This window comes from Zootoca vivipara, chromosome 14, assembly GCF_965207765.1.
Source record: "Zootoca vivipara chromosome 14, rZooViv2.hap1.1, whole genome shotgun sequence".
Classification (NCBI taxonomy): Eukaryota; Metazoa; Chordata; class Lepidosauria; order Squamata; family Lacertidae; genus Zootoca; species Zootoca vivipara.
The window spans coordinates 3,904,079-3,918,608 of record NC_142597.1 but is presented as its reverse complement, the minus strand read 5'-3'; the positions used below and the strand labels follow the sequence as shown (position 1 = coordinate 3,918,608).

Sequence of the window (14,530 nt, the reverse complement as noted above, 5' to 3'; positions counted from 1 at the left end):
CTATTGCTGTCCTGTTCGCTGAATGTCTTGCATTCAAACATGTCTTCACTGTAAATCAGCCTTTGTCTGCCTAAAGTCCTCTGGACGCTTTGGACTTTGCAAACTCCTGTCAGCTCTAGCCAGCCATGGCATCTTGGGAGCTGAGTGAACCATGTGAGAGGTTTATGGATCTTTAAAAGAAAACTCTTCAGGGCCGGCCCTACGGCCAGGCTGGGTGGTGCAGGGCGCCAGGGCGCCTGCCCTCCAGGGGAGGGCGCCGCGGAGCTCCGGCCGCCCACTGCGCTGGGAAACAGGGCAGGGCGGGGGCGCCGGAGGGATCCGTCGCACCACGGCGCCAGGGCGCCAAATATACTTAAGACGGCCCTGAAACTCTTTGTATCCTCATCACAAAATGGCAGCCTTCAGATGTCCTTGGGGGAAGCTCTTGCAATTAAACTGGGTACATCAGTGCCCACAGCACTGTAGCTTAAGCCTATTTCTTTTACAGTTAATGTGACTGAAAGTTTGCACAACCATGAGCAATGGAATAAGATATTCCAGTGTGACTCATTGCACCTTTCCATGAATTCCTTGTGCATATTTGGGCATTATTTACAGAGCTGTAGGAATACACATACTCTCTGGGATGCAGTGACGGGATAACAGTGTTCTCAACAGTTGCCTTAGTAGATTCTCCAACCACAGTATGAACCCACCTTTGAAACTTGTATCTATCATCTATCTATCTACGGTATCTATCTATCATCTTTCATCTATCCAGTTGCAAAAGTGGTGCAGGAATTAAGGGATGGTTTCGTTGGTGATATCATGGGCATTAACCAATGAGTACTCATCGCAACTAGCCCCTCACCCCAATTCAGAGTGAATGGTGCAAGAAAGCAACAACCACGCTGAACCTCTTGTTTTCCAAAGCTTACCAGAAATGCATGCATGTTTGTTTGTTGGTAGGGAAGATGTACTCAACTCAAGCTACATTTACTACTTAAAAAGTTCCATCTGTCTTCAGTCCATCAGAGCAACATTTGTACTGTAGCAATGCTAGTCTTCCTATTGTGCAAGGCCTTGTTTATAGGCTCCCTCATATTTTGATCTGGGATGCTTTTTGACTGAGGAAAGCGTCCGTTCCATTTAGTGCTGGAAATGGCAAGCCTCTTGGCAAAACACTTGCCACATTCTTGTTCAAAATTCTTCTATTCAAGCCAATTGACTGCTGAGCTGGCTGGCTTGGCTGAACTTGCAGCTCCTTGTTTTTCTTGTGCTCTCTGCTATTCTTGCTATGTAAATGTTAAATGTGGACAATTCCTTTCCGTTATATAACTGTGACTTGTAATGGATAAACTGCCCAAAGGAACATACAGTACAAGCATTGGTTTTGAGTTTTTTTTTATATAGATGAATGTTTGATGCTGGTGAAACTGGTTAGCATCACTCCTGGAGATTATGGACCCATGATCCCATCTTGTAGAAAAAAGCTGCCACACTTTAGTGCCTGGGTAGGCAAACTAAGGCCCGGTGGCCAAATCTGGCCCAATCGCCTTCTAAATCTGGCCTGCGGTCGGTCCGGGAATCAGCATGTTTTTACATGAGTAGAATGTGTCCTTTTATTTAAAATGCATCTCTGGGTTATTTGTGGGGCATAGGAATTCATTCATTTCCCCCACCCCAAAATATAGTCCGGCCCCCCACAAGGTCTGAGGGACAGTGGACCGGCCCCCTGCTGAAAAAGTTTGCTGACCCCTGCTTTAGTGTCACACCTTGCTTCCTACATTCATAGGAGAGATAGAAATTGCAACACAGGAAGCATGATGCCATTTAGGTTGTAGTCAGATGTATGTAGCTGGATTGATTAGCCTAGGCCAGGCGCTTCCAACTTACAAAAGGTTGCGATCTACTCCCAGTATAAAAAACTGGCAGTGATCTACCCATTGTCATTGGAGGGGCCAGGAGCCTGCGCAGGGTGCTGTGTGGAAGGTGGTGGCTAACTGGACGCGGGAGGGGGGAGTTTAAGCATAGCTGCCAAGTTTTCCCTTTTCTCGCGAGGAAGCCTATTCAGCATAAGGGAAAATCCCTTTTAAAAAGGGATAACTTGGCAGCTATGGTTTAAGTAGGGGGGGGGGAAGGAAAGCAAGGCAAAAGCTCTCTCCCCCCAAGCAGCTCTCCCCCCTCCCCCCATGTCAAAGGGAGCCGCACAGCTGACGTGGATCCCAATTGCGCCTGCCCTCCCTCCTTTCCCCCCCACCTTCCCCCCATTGTCAAAGGGACCCAGTGCCGGGGCCACCGCTGCAGCTGTGAAGGCTGGGCCCGATTGCAAGTTTAAGGAATGTCGCCCTGTCCAGCCTTCACTGCTGCAGCGGTGGCCCCGGTGCTGGGTCCTTTTGCCCAGATTTTGCCCAGAACAGGCAGATGCTATTAAGAGCAAATTAAAGCAACTGGCAGGATGCCCGACCTTTTGGAAATCAAAATGTTGCAACCATTCTAAGTGGGTGTGAGCAGCAGGTTTTGATTAAAAGGGAGTGTAGTACAGTCTCTGTGGCACATTCAACCAGACACAGCTAGCCAGGGGTGGGCAGATTGGTCTATTTCTAGTCTATGTCAGTTTCACATGTGCTTATTTATGAGTCTCTTCTGCCATTTCCACATTAATTTGTGATTTTAAAAAAACAACCATATGAACATTCATATTTAAATATGTATTATATCTCAATATAAGTATATCTGAAGGTGTTATATTCTAAACTATGGATCTCTTCACACATATTGGTTCTTCTTTTGAGCTGAGAACTATATCACAAAATTCAGAGACGATTGAAATCTACAAGAGAGTTATGTTCTGATCCGTGTATTAGTCCGGAAGGTGTGAATTAGGCCGGTTCACTCAAAAGGGCTGACTGAACAAAATTCTCCTCCCTCCCTGGACCTAGCTCCTAGCTTGTGGAATGACCACATTTTTTTTTGTGCAAAGATCCCAGGTCCAATCCCTAGCATCTCCAGGCAGGGCTGGGCGAGACTCCTCTTTATCTGCCAGTTAGTATAGACCAGGCATCCCCAAACTGCGGCCCTCCAGATGTTTTGGCCTACAACTCCCATGATCCCTAGCTAACAGGACCAGTTGTTGGGGAAGATGGGAATTGTAGTCCAAAACATCTGGAGGGCCGAAGTTTGGGGATGCCTGGTATAGACCATGCTGGGTTAGGGAGACCACTGTACAGAGTCAATTTAAAGCAACTTCCTATGGTATGTTCTTGATGCAGCAGGTCAGGGACCTGAGCTGCTGTGGCCTGGTGGTACTTGGAGGTATCCTTAGTTGGTGGGAGTGGTCTCCTTGCATCTCATTTGTTTCATCCAGAGCTGAGTGGGAGGGCCTCAGAGAACCATTTGAGATTTTGCATATTTACTCCATGTTAAGGGTAAATGAAGAAAGAAAGCACTGATGACGTTAGATCAGGCACCCCCAAACTGCGGCCCTCCAGATGTTTTGGCCTGCAACTCCCATGATCCCTAGCTAACAGGACCAGTGGTCAGGGATGCTGGGAATTGTAGTCCAAAACATCTGGAGGGCCGAAGTTTGGGGGTGCCTGCGTTAGATCTACATGAGAAACATCCTTGCAATGCAATGCACTGTGACGTTATTTGTGTAACAAGCATTAGGGCAGACCACCTGCCCACCTGCCCTTTCCATTTAGTGCTGTGGAGATGAAATACTCACTAAGCTGTAAACTCACAAGCCTTAAGCCTGCCTTGTTTACAGTACGTATCTCCAGATTACAAACACTTGATGCTCTTTAAATCTCCAGCCTTTCACAAATCATGCAGCTGCAAAAGCTTCTCTCCCCTCATGACTGGAATGAGACCCAAGGAGACGGTATCCTTGCAGCTTCTGCTTTCCCTGGCTCAGACTCAGCCCTCCAGTTAATTCCTGCCTGAATACACTCCCAAGACATGACAGCCTGTCTTCCCATCTAAACTGAGACACCCCTTTCTCTAGCTGGAGATATTTTCCTCAGAGTGGATGTCACACACAGACCAGAACTGACTACCCCTCCAGCTCTTTCCCTTAAATTATCTGCTCAACTATCTTAGAAAATGGCTCGTTTTATTCTCCCTCCCAAAGCACTGGCTCCACCCCCCTCTTGGTAGCCAATCAGAGAGAGGCTCCAGCCCTCTGGTGGAATTTCAAGGCACTGCATCACTAGACTCTGGTCTGGCTCAGATGACTCTATCACACCATCATTTGATTCCAAAATGCATCCACAAAACACCTGAGTTCTGTGGGAGTAGGAGGATTTTTCCCCCTAATGGAATCTCAGACTAACCTAGCCAGGGTGGAGTTCCTGGAACAGCCCTGTTATCCTGTATGAGTTATCAGAGAGTGCATTTATTTCAGCACCAAAAATTGCTCTATTTGTTTTGTATATATATATAAGCATGGATTTTCAGTCCTCTCACCTTATGGGGGAGTGTGTACATCGTGTCCTTGGATGAGGAACCTGTTTTCAGTTTATTTAAAATATTTCCTATGGCTCACAGCTGTGGATGTTCTTGTTGGATTTGGGGACCTGAAGGAACATGAGCATAAGAGTGGACATAGCTCTGTCTCTTTTTAATTCCAACTTTTCAGGAGCTGGAATTCAAAAATCATTATCATTATTAGTAAAGGCTGAAAGATGAGATCTTTATACCTGATACAAAATACTGTCAAACAAATCAAATTAATCATGCAAATTCATCTTTCACCCCCCCTCCATCCAAATTTAGAAAATGTGCACATATGTGTTTGGGTTACACAATCTAGCCTGCTTCAGCTAGTCATAGGGAGGGGACGCAGAAGCTCCTCTTGACCTGTGAACTACTGCGAAGCCTAATCTGTCCCTTTTAAGGCAGAGTTTAAAAAGAAAGTAGGTCAGGAACTACCTCATATTCCTTGAAGTGCCCATAAATTGGGGGGAGGGGAAAAATTCATTTTGTTTGCATTTGAATGAGAAATTACCTTGTTCACATTTCTCAAACCAGTATATAAACTGAAAACACATCTATTCTTCAAGATTCAGCATTCCCCAAATTTTGTGATGCAGTTCTCTGACCAAATAATTTGTACAAAACTGTGTATGATTTTGTTTTGTTTTTAAAAAAGAAATAGCAAATTGCTGTGAAAATGTGAAGAACTGATTTAAAGATTGAAAATTTGAGGAAACGACTCCTCTATCCCCACAATGAATCGTGCCCTAGGTTGCTGCACCGCTTAAACTTCTCTCCTTACAAAACAATGTGTGTTTTAACAACAATTTGCCACCTCCAGTAGTGTATTCAGGAAAATTGCATCTATAAACTGAGTTCATTTCATCTCCAGTTCCTAGTAGGAAGCAAATTGTTCCACGTTATAGACAGTTGCCTGTGATGGTTACATTCCTATGAACTTAAAGGTTTTTTTCCATTGGTCTTTATCTTTTAGTTTCCACTGGTGAGGTTAAAGGGTGGAGCCAAGATTGGTGAAGGCCGCATTGAAGTGCTGATGAATGGGGAATGGGGAACTGTTTGCGATGACCAGTGGAACCTCATTTCTGCAAGTGTGGTCTGCCGAGAGCTAGGCTTTGGATCTGCCAAAGAGGCTATTATGGGTGCAAGGCTTGGGCAAGGTAAGCATGCTTCCTGTGAAGGGACCTTCAGGGTGGGCTATCGGGACAGCAAGATGAAGAACTCAGTGGCTGAGCATCTGCTTTGTGTGAAGAAATTGCCAGGTTCACTCCCCAGCACCTCTGGTTTTAAATAAAGGGACCAAGTGTCAAGGGCTGGGCAAGCCTTGGAAAGCTGCTGCCATTGAGAGTATTAAGATGATGGTTATATTTGTTTATACCCTGTCTTTTTTCCTGACAAAGACTCAAGGGATGAACAGGAATGGGGAACTCTATGACTTTCCAGGTGTTGGTGGACTACAACTCCCATCTTCCCCTGGCCATTGGCCATGCGGTCCTGGGCTGAGAGGAATTGGAGTCCAACACCATCTGGAGGGCCACAGGGATAGAAAGTAGCCTGCTGTATGCAGGGTAAAGGTTACCAGGGCTGCTCCACCCAGTTTTGCCTGTGGCCCCATCCATTGCGGGCATGTGGCCCCCAGCAGGGAGCATGGTCCTCAAGCTGGGGGAAAAGGTTCCTCGCAGCTTTGTGAGGCAATTGTTTCCACGGACTCTTCCTCAAGCCTCCAAATCGTCCCCCTGGCCTGTGTTACTATCCACTACCTAACCAAAAGCCACACCATAAAACATAATGGAAGGGTGAAATGCCTCCAGAGCTGTGTGGTTTGGGGTGAAGGAAAAGGAAAAGGAATAAAAACGTATGAGACACACTGCAGCTCTCTGGAATCTTAAAAATGCAGGCTTGCCAGCCAAGCAGCACACAAGAGTTCTCTGATGTGAATTTAATTGCAGTTATGGCTGCAGAAGTGCCAGCCATCACCCGAAAAGTTTTGGCTGCCACGTGATGAGCTCAAGCGTGCTGCCTGCTGCCACATTACACAGTCAGACCCTGGAAACTCTTTTTTTTTTTTTAAACCGTCTTGGGTGGCTGAGCTGAAAAAGACCTTTCTCTACCTGAGGCCTTGGCAAGTTGCTGCTGCCAGCCAGAGCAAGCAATATTTGGTTTGATGGATCGATGCTGTAACCAATAAGGTGGCTTTGTATGTTGGGGGCAAAATGCTAGCGTAAATGGATTTTAGGCCTTTCTTAAGTCCTTAAAACCCATCTAGGCTGGATATGCTTAGATTGGAGAAGAGAAGAGAAGACGTGATTGTGGTCTTCTAATATCTGAAGGGCTGTCATAACAGAATATGGAGCAAACTTCTTGTCTGTGTCTCAAGGTGGCAGGACTAGGACCTGATGGGTAGAAATCGCAAAGAGACATATTTCGGCCAGACAGTGGGTGATGCTTTCTAATAGTAAGGGGCGTTTGACACTGCAGCAGGCTGACTCAGGTATTAGAGGTTCCTTCATTAGAGGTTTTAAAACAGATGCCGGAGAGCCCTCTGTTAAGGATGCTATAACTGCATCCTGTGTGGCAGGATCCTGCAGATCCAGCTCTAGGATTCTATGATTTGGCAAACTGGGGATTTTCACATCAGTTTAAAAAAGGTAAAAGGGTGGTGCTGTGGGTTAAAACATAGAGCCTAGGGCTATCCGATCAGAAGGTTGGCGGTTCGAATCCCCACAACGGGGTGAGCTCCCGTTGCTGGGTCCCTGCTTCTGCCAACCTAGCAGTTCAAAAGCACGTCAAAACGCAAGTAGATAAATAGGTACTGCTACAGCGGGAAGGTAAACAGTGTTTCTGTGTGCTGCTCTGGTTCACCAGAAGTGGCTTTGTCATGCTGGCCACATGACCTGGAAGCTGTACGCCAGCTCCCTCGGCCAATAATGTGAGATGAGCACCGCAACCCCAGAGTCGGTCACAACTGGACCTAATGGTCAGGGGTCCCTTTACCTTTACCTTTTAAAGGACCCCTGACAGTTAAGTCCAGTCGCAGACAACTCTGGGGTTGCGGTGCTCATCTTACTTTACAGGCTGAGGGAGCCGGCGTTTGTCTGCAGACAGCTTCCGGGTCATGTGGCCAGCATCACTAAGCTGCTTCTGGCGAACCAGAGCAGCGCACCGTAAACACCTTTTTGGCGTGCTTTCAAACTGCTAGGTTGGCAGGAGCTGGGACCGAGCAATGGGAGCTCACCCCATCGCGGGGATTCGAACTATGCCGACCTTCTATGTGAACACCTGTGGTATGAAGAGCTATGACATCTAGGCAGCTGCCTACAAGATATGCACTCACTGGAAATGAAATGCTAAGATTGCACCAAAACCTTTGCAGGGTTTTGCAAATAATATTGAAAGCAGAACCATGTGTGACTGCCCCAATAGCATTGTGAACACAAATCATCATGAATGCGTTAGAGACTAAGACCTCTATTGTATTGTAGGGACCTACCCCAGAGGACAGGATCACACTTCAAAACGACCTTAACAGATTAGACAACTTGGCCCAAAGCAAACAAGATGAATTTTAACAGGGAGAAATGTAAAGTACTACACTTGGGCAAAAAATTGAAAGGCACAAATACAGGATGGGAGACAACTGGCTTGAGAGCAGTTCATGTGAAAAGGATCTAGGAGTCTTGGTAGACCACAAACTTGACATGAGTCAGCAGTGTGATGCAGCAGCTAAAAAAGCCAATGCAATTCTGGACTGCCTCAATAGGAGTATAGCATCTAGATCAAGGGAAATAATAGTACCACTGTATTCTGCTCTGGTCAGACCTCACCTGGAGTACTGTGTCCAGTTCTGGGCACCACAGTTCAAGAAGCATACTGACAAGCTGGAATGTGTCCAGAGGAGAGCAACCAAAATGGTCAAAGGCCTGGAAACGATGCCTTATGAGGAACGGCTTAGGGAGCTGGGTATGTTTAGCCTGGAGAAGAGAAGGTTAAGGCGTGATATGATAGCCATGTTCAAATATATAAAAGGATGCCATATAGAAGAGGGTGAAAGGTTGTTTTCTGCTGCTCCAGAGAAGTGGACACGGAGCAATGGATTCATAATACAAGAAAGAAGATTCCACCTAAACATTAGGAAGAACCTCCTGACAGTAAGAGCTGTTCGGCAGTGGAATTTGCTGCCAAGGAGTGTGGTGGAGTCTCCTTCTTTGGAGGTCTTTAAGCGGAGGCTTGACAGCCATCTGTCAGGAATGCTTTGATGGTGTTTCCTGCTTGGCAGGGGGTTGGACTGGATGGCCCTTGTGGTCTCTTCCAACTCTATGATTCAATGCCACAAGACTTCTCAGTAAATACACATAGGTCCAGGCTGCAACAGATTTATTGGAGAAAGGGCCTCAGGCTTAACAAGCAATCAACTTTGGCTAACTAGGTCCTGGTTTTATCTATGTTAAAGTGGGAAGTGTGAGTCATTCTACACCCAAAAAACCAAATTTTTTTTGATGATAAAATACTTATTGAAGCCTTATTGAAGCTCAAAACATCCTGTGGAATCCTTTTGTATTCTCAGAAGGCCAAACAATCTTGGACTCCTCAAGTAGCCCACCTGTATTTGAAGTTACTTGTTTTTCTGTTCTTTTATATTGCCCTGGAAAAAGTATCCTAGTTCCCACTGAAATGTCAGAGCTTGATCAAATGCAGGTTCCTGACAGGGAAGAAATTGCCAAAAGTGCTGGGTAATATATATATTTTGCTTTCAGTTCCCGAGCTGAAGTTTGTAAATGATGGAGAGGTGGAAAGTTGGCCTTTCTTTTCTTTCTGGCCTCTTTATTTGTAGCAAAATAAACTACTGGAAATGATTTCTCAAGCAGTTTTTAAAAAGTGGCATGAAGCATTAGCAGAAATCCTTACTCTGTGGTCTTCTTGGGTTAGTATCTGAAGTTTCTAGATCTTGGGATTTGATAAGTTTATAGTTCTGAAGTATGATATCCGAAATCCATTGTTTCTTCATCTTATTTGCTGTAGAAAATTGAGAATGTCTGTGTTCCTTCTTCAAGGTATGGGCCCCATTCATGTCACTGAAGCAAATTGCAAAGGATTTGAAAAGTCTTTCACAGACTGCAAATTCAGCACACAGCTAGGAAGTTGCACTCATGAAGAAGATGCTTCTGTTCGATGCAATGTTCCAGCTATGGGGTTCCAAAACCAGGTAAGGAACAGAGCTGTCTTGTCTATAATGGGAGAACCATTTTTCTGCTTTTTTTTGGTATTTATGATATTTTCCACAAGCAACAGTTCCCTACACAAACAAGTGTGAAAATAAACTCTGAGCTAACTCACAGGAGCTAATTCACAGGAATATTTCAGAAAGCCAGCACCCTTTTCCACAGCTACTGCAAAAGTTGGAAAGTTCAAACCATGCTGACCATTTCAAAATGTCACACTAAACCATAGTTGAACATGCCAAGAATGAAGCTAGATGAGTTCAAGGGAAGGGCTTGCATGCTTCCCTGCCTGCCTCTCCTCTAGCATGGCTTTTGCTTCCAATTTCCCTTAACCACAGTTTAGTTGCCATAGGTATCCTAAGCTAGCCTTTGACTAATGTTTACCATGGTTTTTTAAAAATAAACAAACTAGCTTCATAACCCACTATATACAGGTTGTTAGTTTATGAAACAACTAGCTGCATTTAAGCACCAGAGGAAGAGAAAAGAGGTGGGAATGAGCAAACCTGAGGCTTTCTGAAGTAGGTCTTTGTCATGCTAAACTAGTGTTTATTATAAACAAATTCCTTCCAGCAGCACCTTAAAGACCAACTAAGTTTTTATTTTGGTATGAGCTTTCGTTGTGCATGCACACTTCTTCAGATACCTCATGTGGCTCAATGTGGTGCCTTCCATAGTTCTAGTTACAGGTAGGTAGCCGTGTTGGTCTGACATAGTCGAAACAAAATAAAAAAATTCCTTCCAGCAGCATCTTAAAGACCAACTAAGTTTTTATTTTGGTATGAGCTTTTTATTTTGGTATCTGAAGAAGTGTGCATGCACACAAAACCTCATACCAAAATAAAAACTTAGTTCGTCTTTAAGGTGCTGCTGGAATGTTTTTATTTTGTTTCGACTATGCCAGACCAACACGGCTACCTACCTGTAACTAGTGTTTATTATGACATCAAAACTTTCCCATTGTGGGTGAAATCCAAAATCCACAGTGCCACAACAGCTTTATTAGGATCAACCAAAATGTCAGAAAGTTTTGGGCAAGCTTTTTGAATTCTCCTGCACTTTTCATCACACAAGATGTTGAACAAAGTGGTAGCAGAAGGGAAGGGAAAACGCGGCATGGTCTTTTTATCCTCAAGGCTGCAGTACTTAAGCTGGAGTATAGAAGGAGGAGTCGTGCAACATTAACCTGAATGCAGATCTCTCCATCCCTTGCCTGGTCATATCAAGATCCATAACTCAATAGTAGACAATAGTTGTGCGTGCTGAAGATCTCAGGGTTGAAGTATTTGTATCTCTAGTCAAAAGGACATCTCAAGGTGCAGGAGAACTTCCAAGCAGATTGTGCCCATGGCTTTCTGATCAATGTTACTTCCTTCATCAGGTATTTTTTTAGAAAAGGAAGTGCTGGAACTCACCATGGGAACCTTCCTCATTCTTTTAGAATGGCAATGGTGCCCACCTGAGAGGTGCTGGAACTGAGTTCCGGTGAGTTCCAGCTGAAAAAAAGCCCTGGGTATGCCACAATGACATGTCATGCATTGATAATTACGGCAACACCAAGAAAATAGGCTTCTTTCAATTTTAGAAGCACAAAATAGTACAGCCACAATCAAAATGTTGAGAAGAGTGCTGGATGTTTTTACTCTGAGCTATTCCCCTTCAGTATTATTGGGATACAACTTGCTTGTTCAGTAGTGTTGCTAAGGAAACACAAGGGATGTGCTTTGTGCCAAAAGAACACTTGGGAATGTCTTTGTGGATTTGTTGTTCTACCTGTATTGGGGGGGGGGGATCATAGCAGCAGAGTAGTATGGGTCAAGGAGCTAAGGGCAACTCCAGTCTAGGCTGAAGCAAAAGACAAAATCCATTACAGTCCTATGTAATGGTGCTAACATATTTGCAAATGGGCACTTGATGTGCTACATTGCAGTACTATATTGGCAAAATGGCAGCCACTTGAAGAGGCCATCATATCATATTCAACCTCACTGCAGATGTTCAAATAAGGCTCTTCAGGTAGCTATTGTGTCCCCACCCCACCCCAAGGTGATGCTTTGGACTACTTCTTAAAAGTGTTACTAAATATGTATTTAGTTTTAATGAGAATGAGAAGAGGTTTTGCTCATCCCTTCACATTGAGGTCACCTTCAAATGTTGGCTCAAGATCTTGGCTGGCAAGCAGACCACTGAAGTTGTGGGATTTGTATCCTGATCATTTGGCCAGACTCTACTTGTTCCATTCACTTTAACATCTGTGTTCTTTTAGAGCCAGAGAGCAGAACATGCTAGTCATTCTTCAAGATCTGTGCTTCATAAACACTCCGGTGCTTCTCACTGCTGGTAGCATTAAAACTTTCTCAAATATGCAACTTTAAATGACACTAAGGAAGCTGCCTTGTACCAAACAATTGGAGCTGATCGGAAGCCCTTCTCACACTTAAACATTTGTGCCCATCTCTGTGATACCTGGCATTAGAGATTACTTATAGGCATAGATCACATCAACATCTGTTTCAGACCCTCAGCCAAAGAGGCTCTGCAACTTCTGCTATGTACAAGGCTTTTCTTAAACCCAGGCCCCATGTCCTGGGGGAAGGGGGCATACTCTGAGACCCGATCCTGAGTGGTGGCCAGTCCACAAGTCTGCTGAAGTCAAAAATAACAGCAAAGTTCCCAGGTCCCACATGACTGACTTCATCTGCACAGCTACTGGCAAATTAACCACCAATCGATATGCAATTGCATTAAGGGGGCGGTTGACAGATGGGCAAGAAAGGCCTTTAAAAGTTGTTCCTATAATGAGTGATGCAGAGAAGTGGAAAGTTCAGCAAGCAAAAAGTCAAGCAGCTCCCAATCATCTCAGCCCATAAACCCACCGATGAAGCATTAGAGCCAATTGTAAAAGGTTGTAGGTCCCAGAGGAGGCCGGAAGGTCGCTAAATCCAGCTGATCTCTAAGTGAATGGAGTGACACCCTGGGCACTTAAAGCACTGGCCACTGTTGAACTTCAGAATGTTTTCACACATCCCAGCATAGTGATCTTGCCCATAAAGGTAAAGGTAAAGGGACGCCTGACCATTAGGTCCAGTCGTGACCAGCTCTGGGGTTGCGCGCTCATCTCACATTATTGGCTGAGGGAGCCGGCGTATAGCTTCCAGGTCATGTGGCCAGCATGACAAACCTGCTTCTGGCAAACCAGAGCAGCACATGGAAACGCCGTTTACCTTCCCGCTGTAGCGGTTCCTGTTTATCTACTTGCATTTTGACGTGCTTTCGAACTGCTAGGTTGGCAGGAGCTGGGACTGAGCAACGGGAGCTCACCCCGTCGCAGGGATTCAAACCGCCGACCTTCTGATCAGCAAGCCCTAGGCTCAGTGGTTTAACCCACAGCGCCACCTGGGTCCGTGATCTTGCCCATAGTTCTACATAAACTATATCAACATTGGGCTTATCCACACCTCCGTTTGCCCTGCTGCTTAACCACTGAATTGGAACAAACGGCAACTGGGCTTTCCCACAGATTGCATTTTGTTCCTATTTAGTTCTAAAGAGCTGGCTTTCCAGGGGAAAGCAGTGGCGCAAAGCCAAAACTGCTCAGCCCTGTGCCTAAAAGCACCAAACATGCAAAAAAACCACTCAGCCTTGTGCTTTCTAGGAACAGGACAAACAGACGTGTGGATGAACCCTTTGTGCAATTCAGCCATTACGAACTGGAGGTCTTCGGATGATTATCTGGATGCTTGCAAGTCAACTAGAGACAGAACTGTGTTAGCTGTTAGAAATCACACAGGCCAGCCGGGAAGATGCTACTGACTTTTAATAAGTTTATTTGCCAGGGACTGTTCTTGTTGCTCTTGTTGTTCTCCTTTCCCCATTTTAGTGCTCTGTGTAGAATTGCCCTGTGCACACTTCCTTGGGAGTAAGCTGCATTGAACTCCGTGGGAACATAAGAAGAGCGCTAGCCCAGCATCATGTTCTCACAATGGGCAGCCAGATGCTGATGGGAAGCCTGCAGGAAGGAGCACAATGCTTTTCATTACCAGCAAAGTATTCACAGGCCATCCACCTCCAACACGGGAGGCAGTGCATAGCTGCTTGTCCACACTGCTGTTTGTCTAGTGCTTTCCGAAAGGTTTTCATATTTATCCCAGCGCAGAAACGCAAAAGATTTAAGTTTCTAAGTAACATGTTTCAACAGGAAAGGAATTTTGGTCCCCTTTGCTGTTTGCACAGGACCAGGTTTGTTTTGGTGACAGGAGCTATCACTTTTTATTTTTATTTTTCTTCTTTTATAATCTACAGATACGTTTGAGTGGTGGCCGCACACCCTACGAAGGCCGGGTGGAAGTCCTCCGGGAGCACAATGGCACACTCAAGTGGGGCACAGTCTGCAGTGACAAATGGGGCACAATAGAAGCCATGGTGGTCTGTCGCCAGCTGGGCCTTGGCTATGCTGCCCATGCCTTCCAGGTATGCTGATAACTCTTGGCTGGTTTCCTAGTGGGCCAATGGGATAAGAGCTGTTCGACAGTGGAATTTGCTGCCAAGGAGTGGGGTGGAGTCTCCTTCTTTGGAGGTCTTTAAGCAGAGGCTTGACAGCCATCTGTCAGGAATGCTTTGATGGTGTTTCCTGCTTGGCAGGGGGTTGGACTGGATGGCCCTGGTGGTCTCTTCCAACTCTATGATTCTATTCTAAGAGCAGTATTACCTAGGATCCAATTTGAACACTAACCTGCTACATGGGAACCACCTATCATTTTCTTTTTAAAAAATAGGTTTTTATTAATTTTCTTGTTAAAAACATTAACAAACAACATAATTGCAAACACAAACACAAA

At 45.2% G+C, this 14,530-nt stretch overlaps 1 protein-coding gene across 1 annotated transcript in view; it reads left to right on the top strand.

The window, feature by feature from the left end:
* Positions 1-14,530, top strand: part of LOXL2 (lysyl oxidase like 2) — an 81,402-nt gene that overhangs the window by 43,989 nt on the left and 22,883 nt on the right. Inside the window, exons 6-8 of the mRNA XM_060268311.2 lie at positions 5,450-5,633; positions 9,525-9,676; positions 13,995-14,162. Coding sequence (XP_060124294.1) covers positions 5,450-5,633; positions 9,525-9,676; positions 13,995-14,162 — 504 coding nt within the window. The remainder of the gene's footprint in view (positions 1-5,449; positions 5,634-9,524; positions 9,677-13,994; positions 14,163-14,530) is intronic.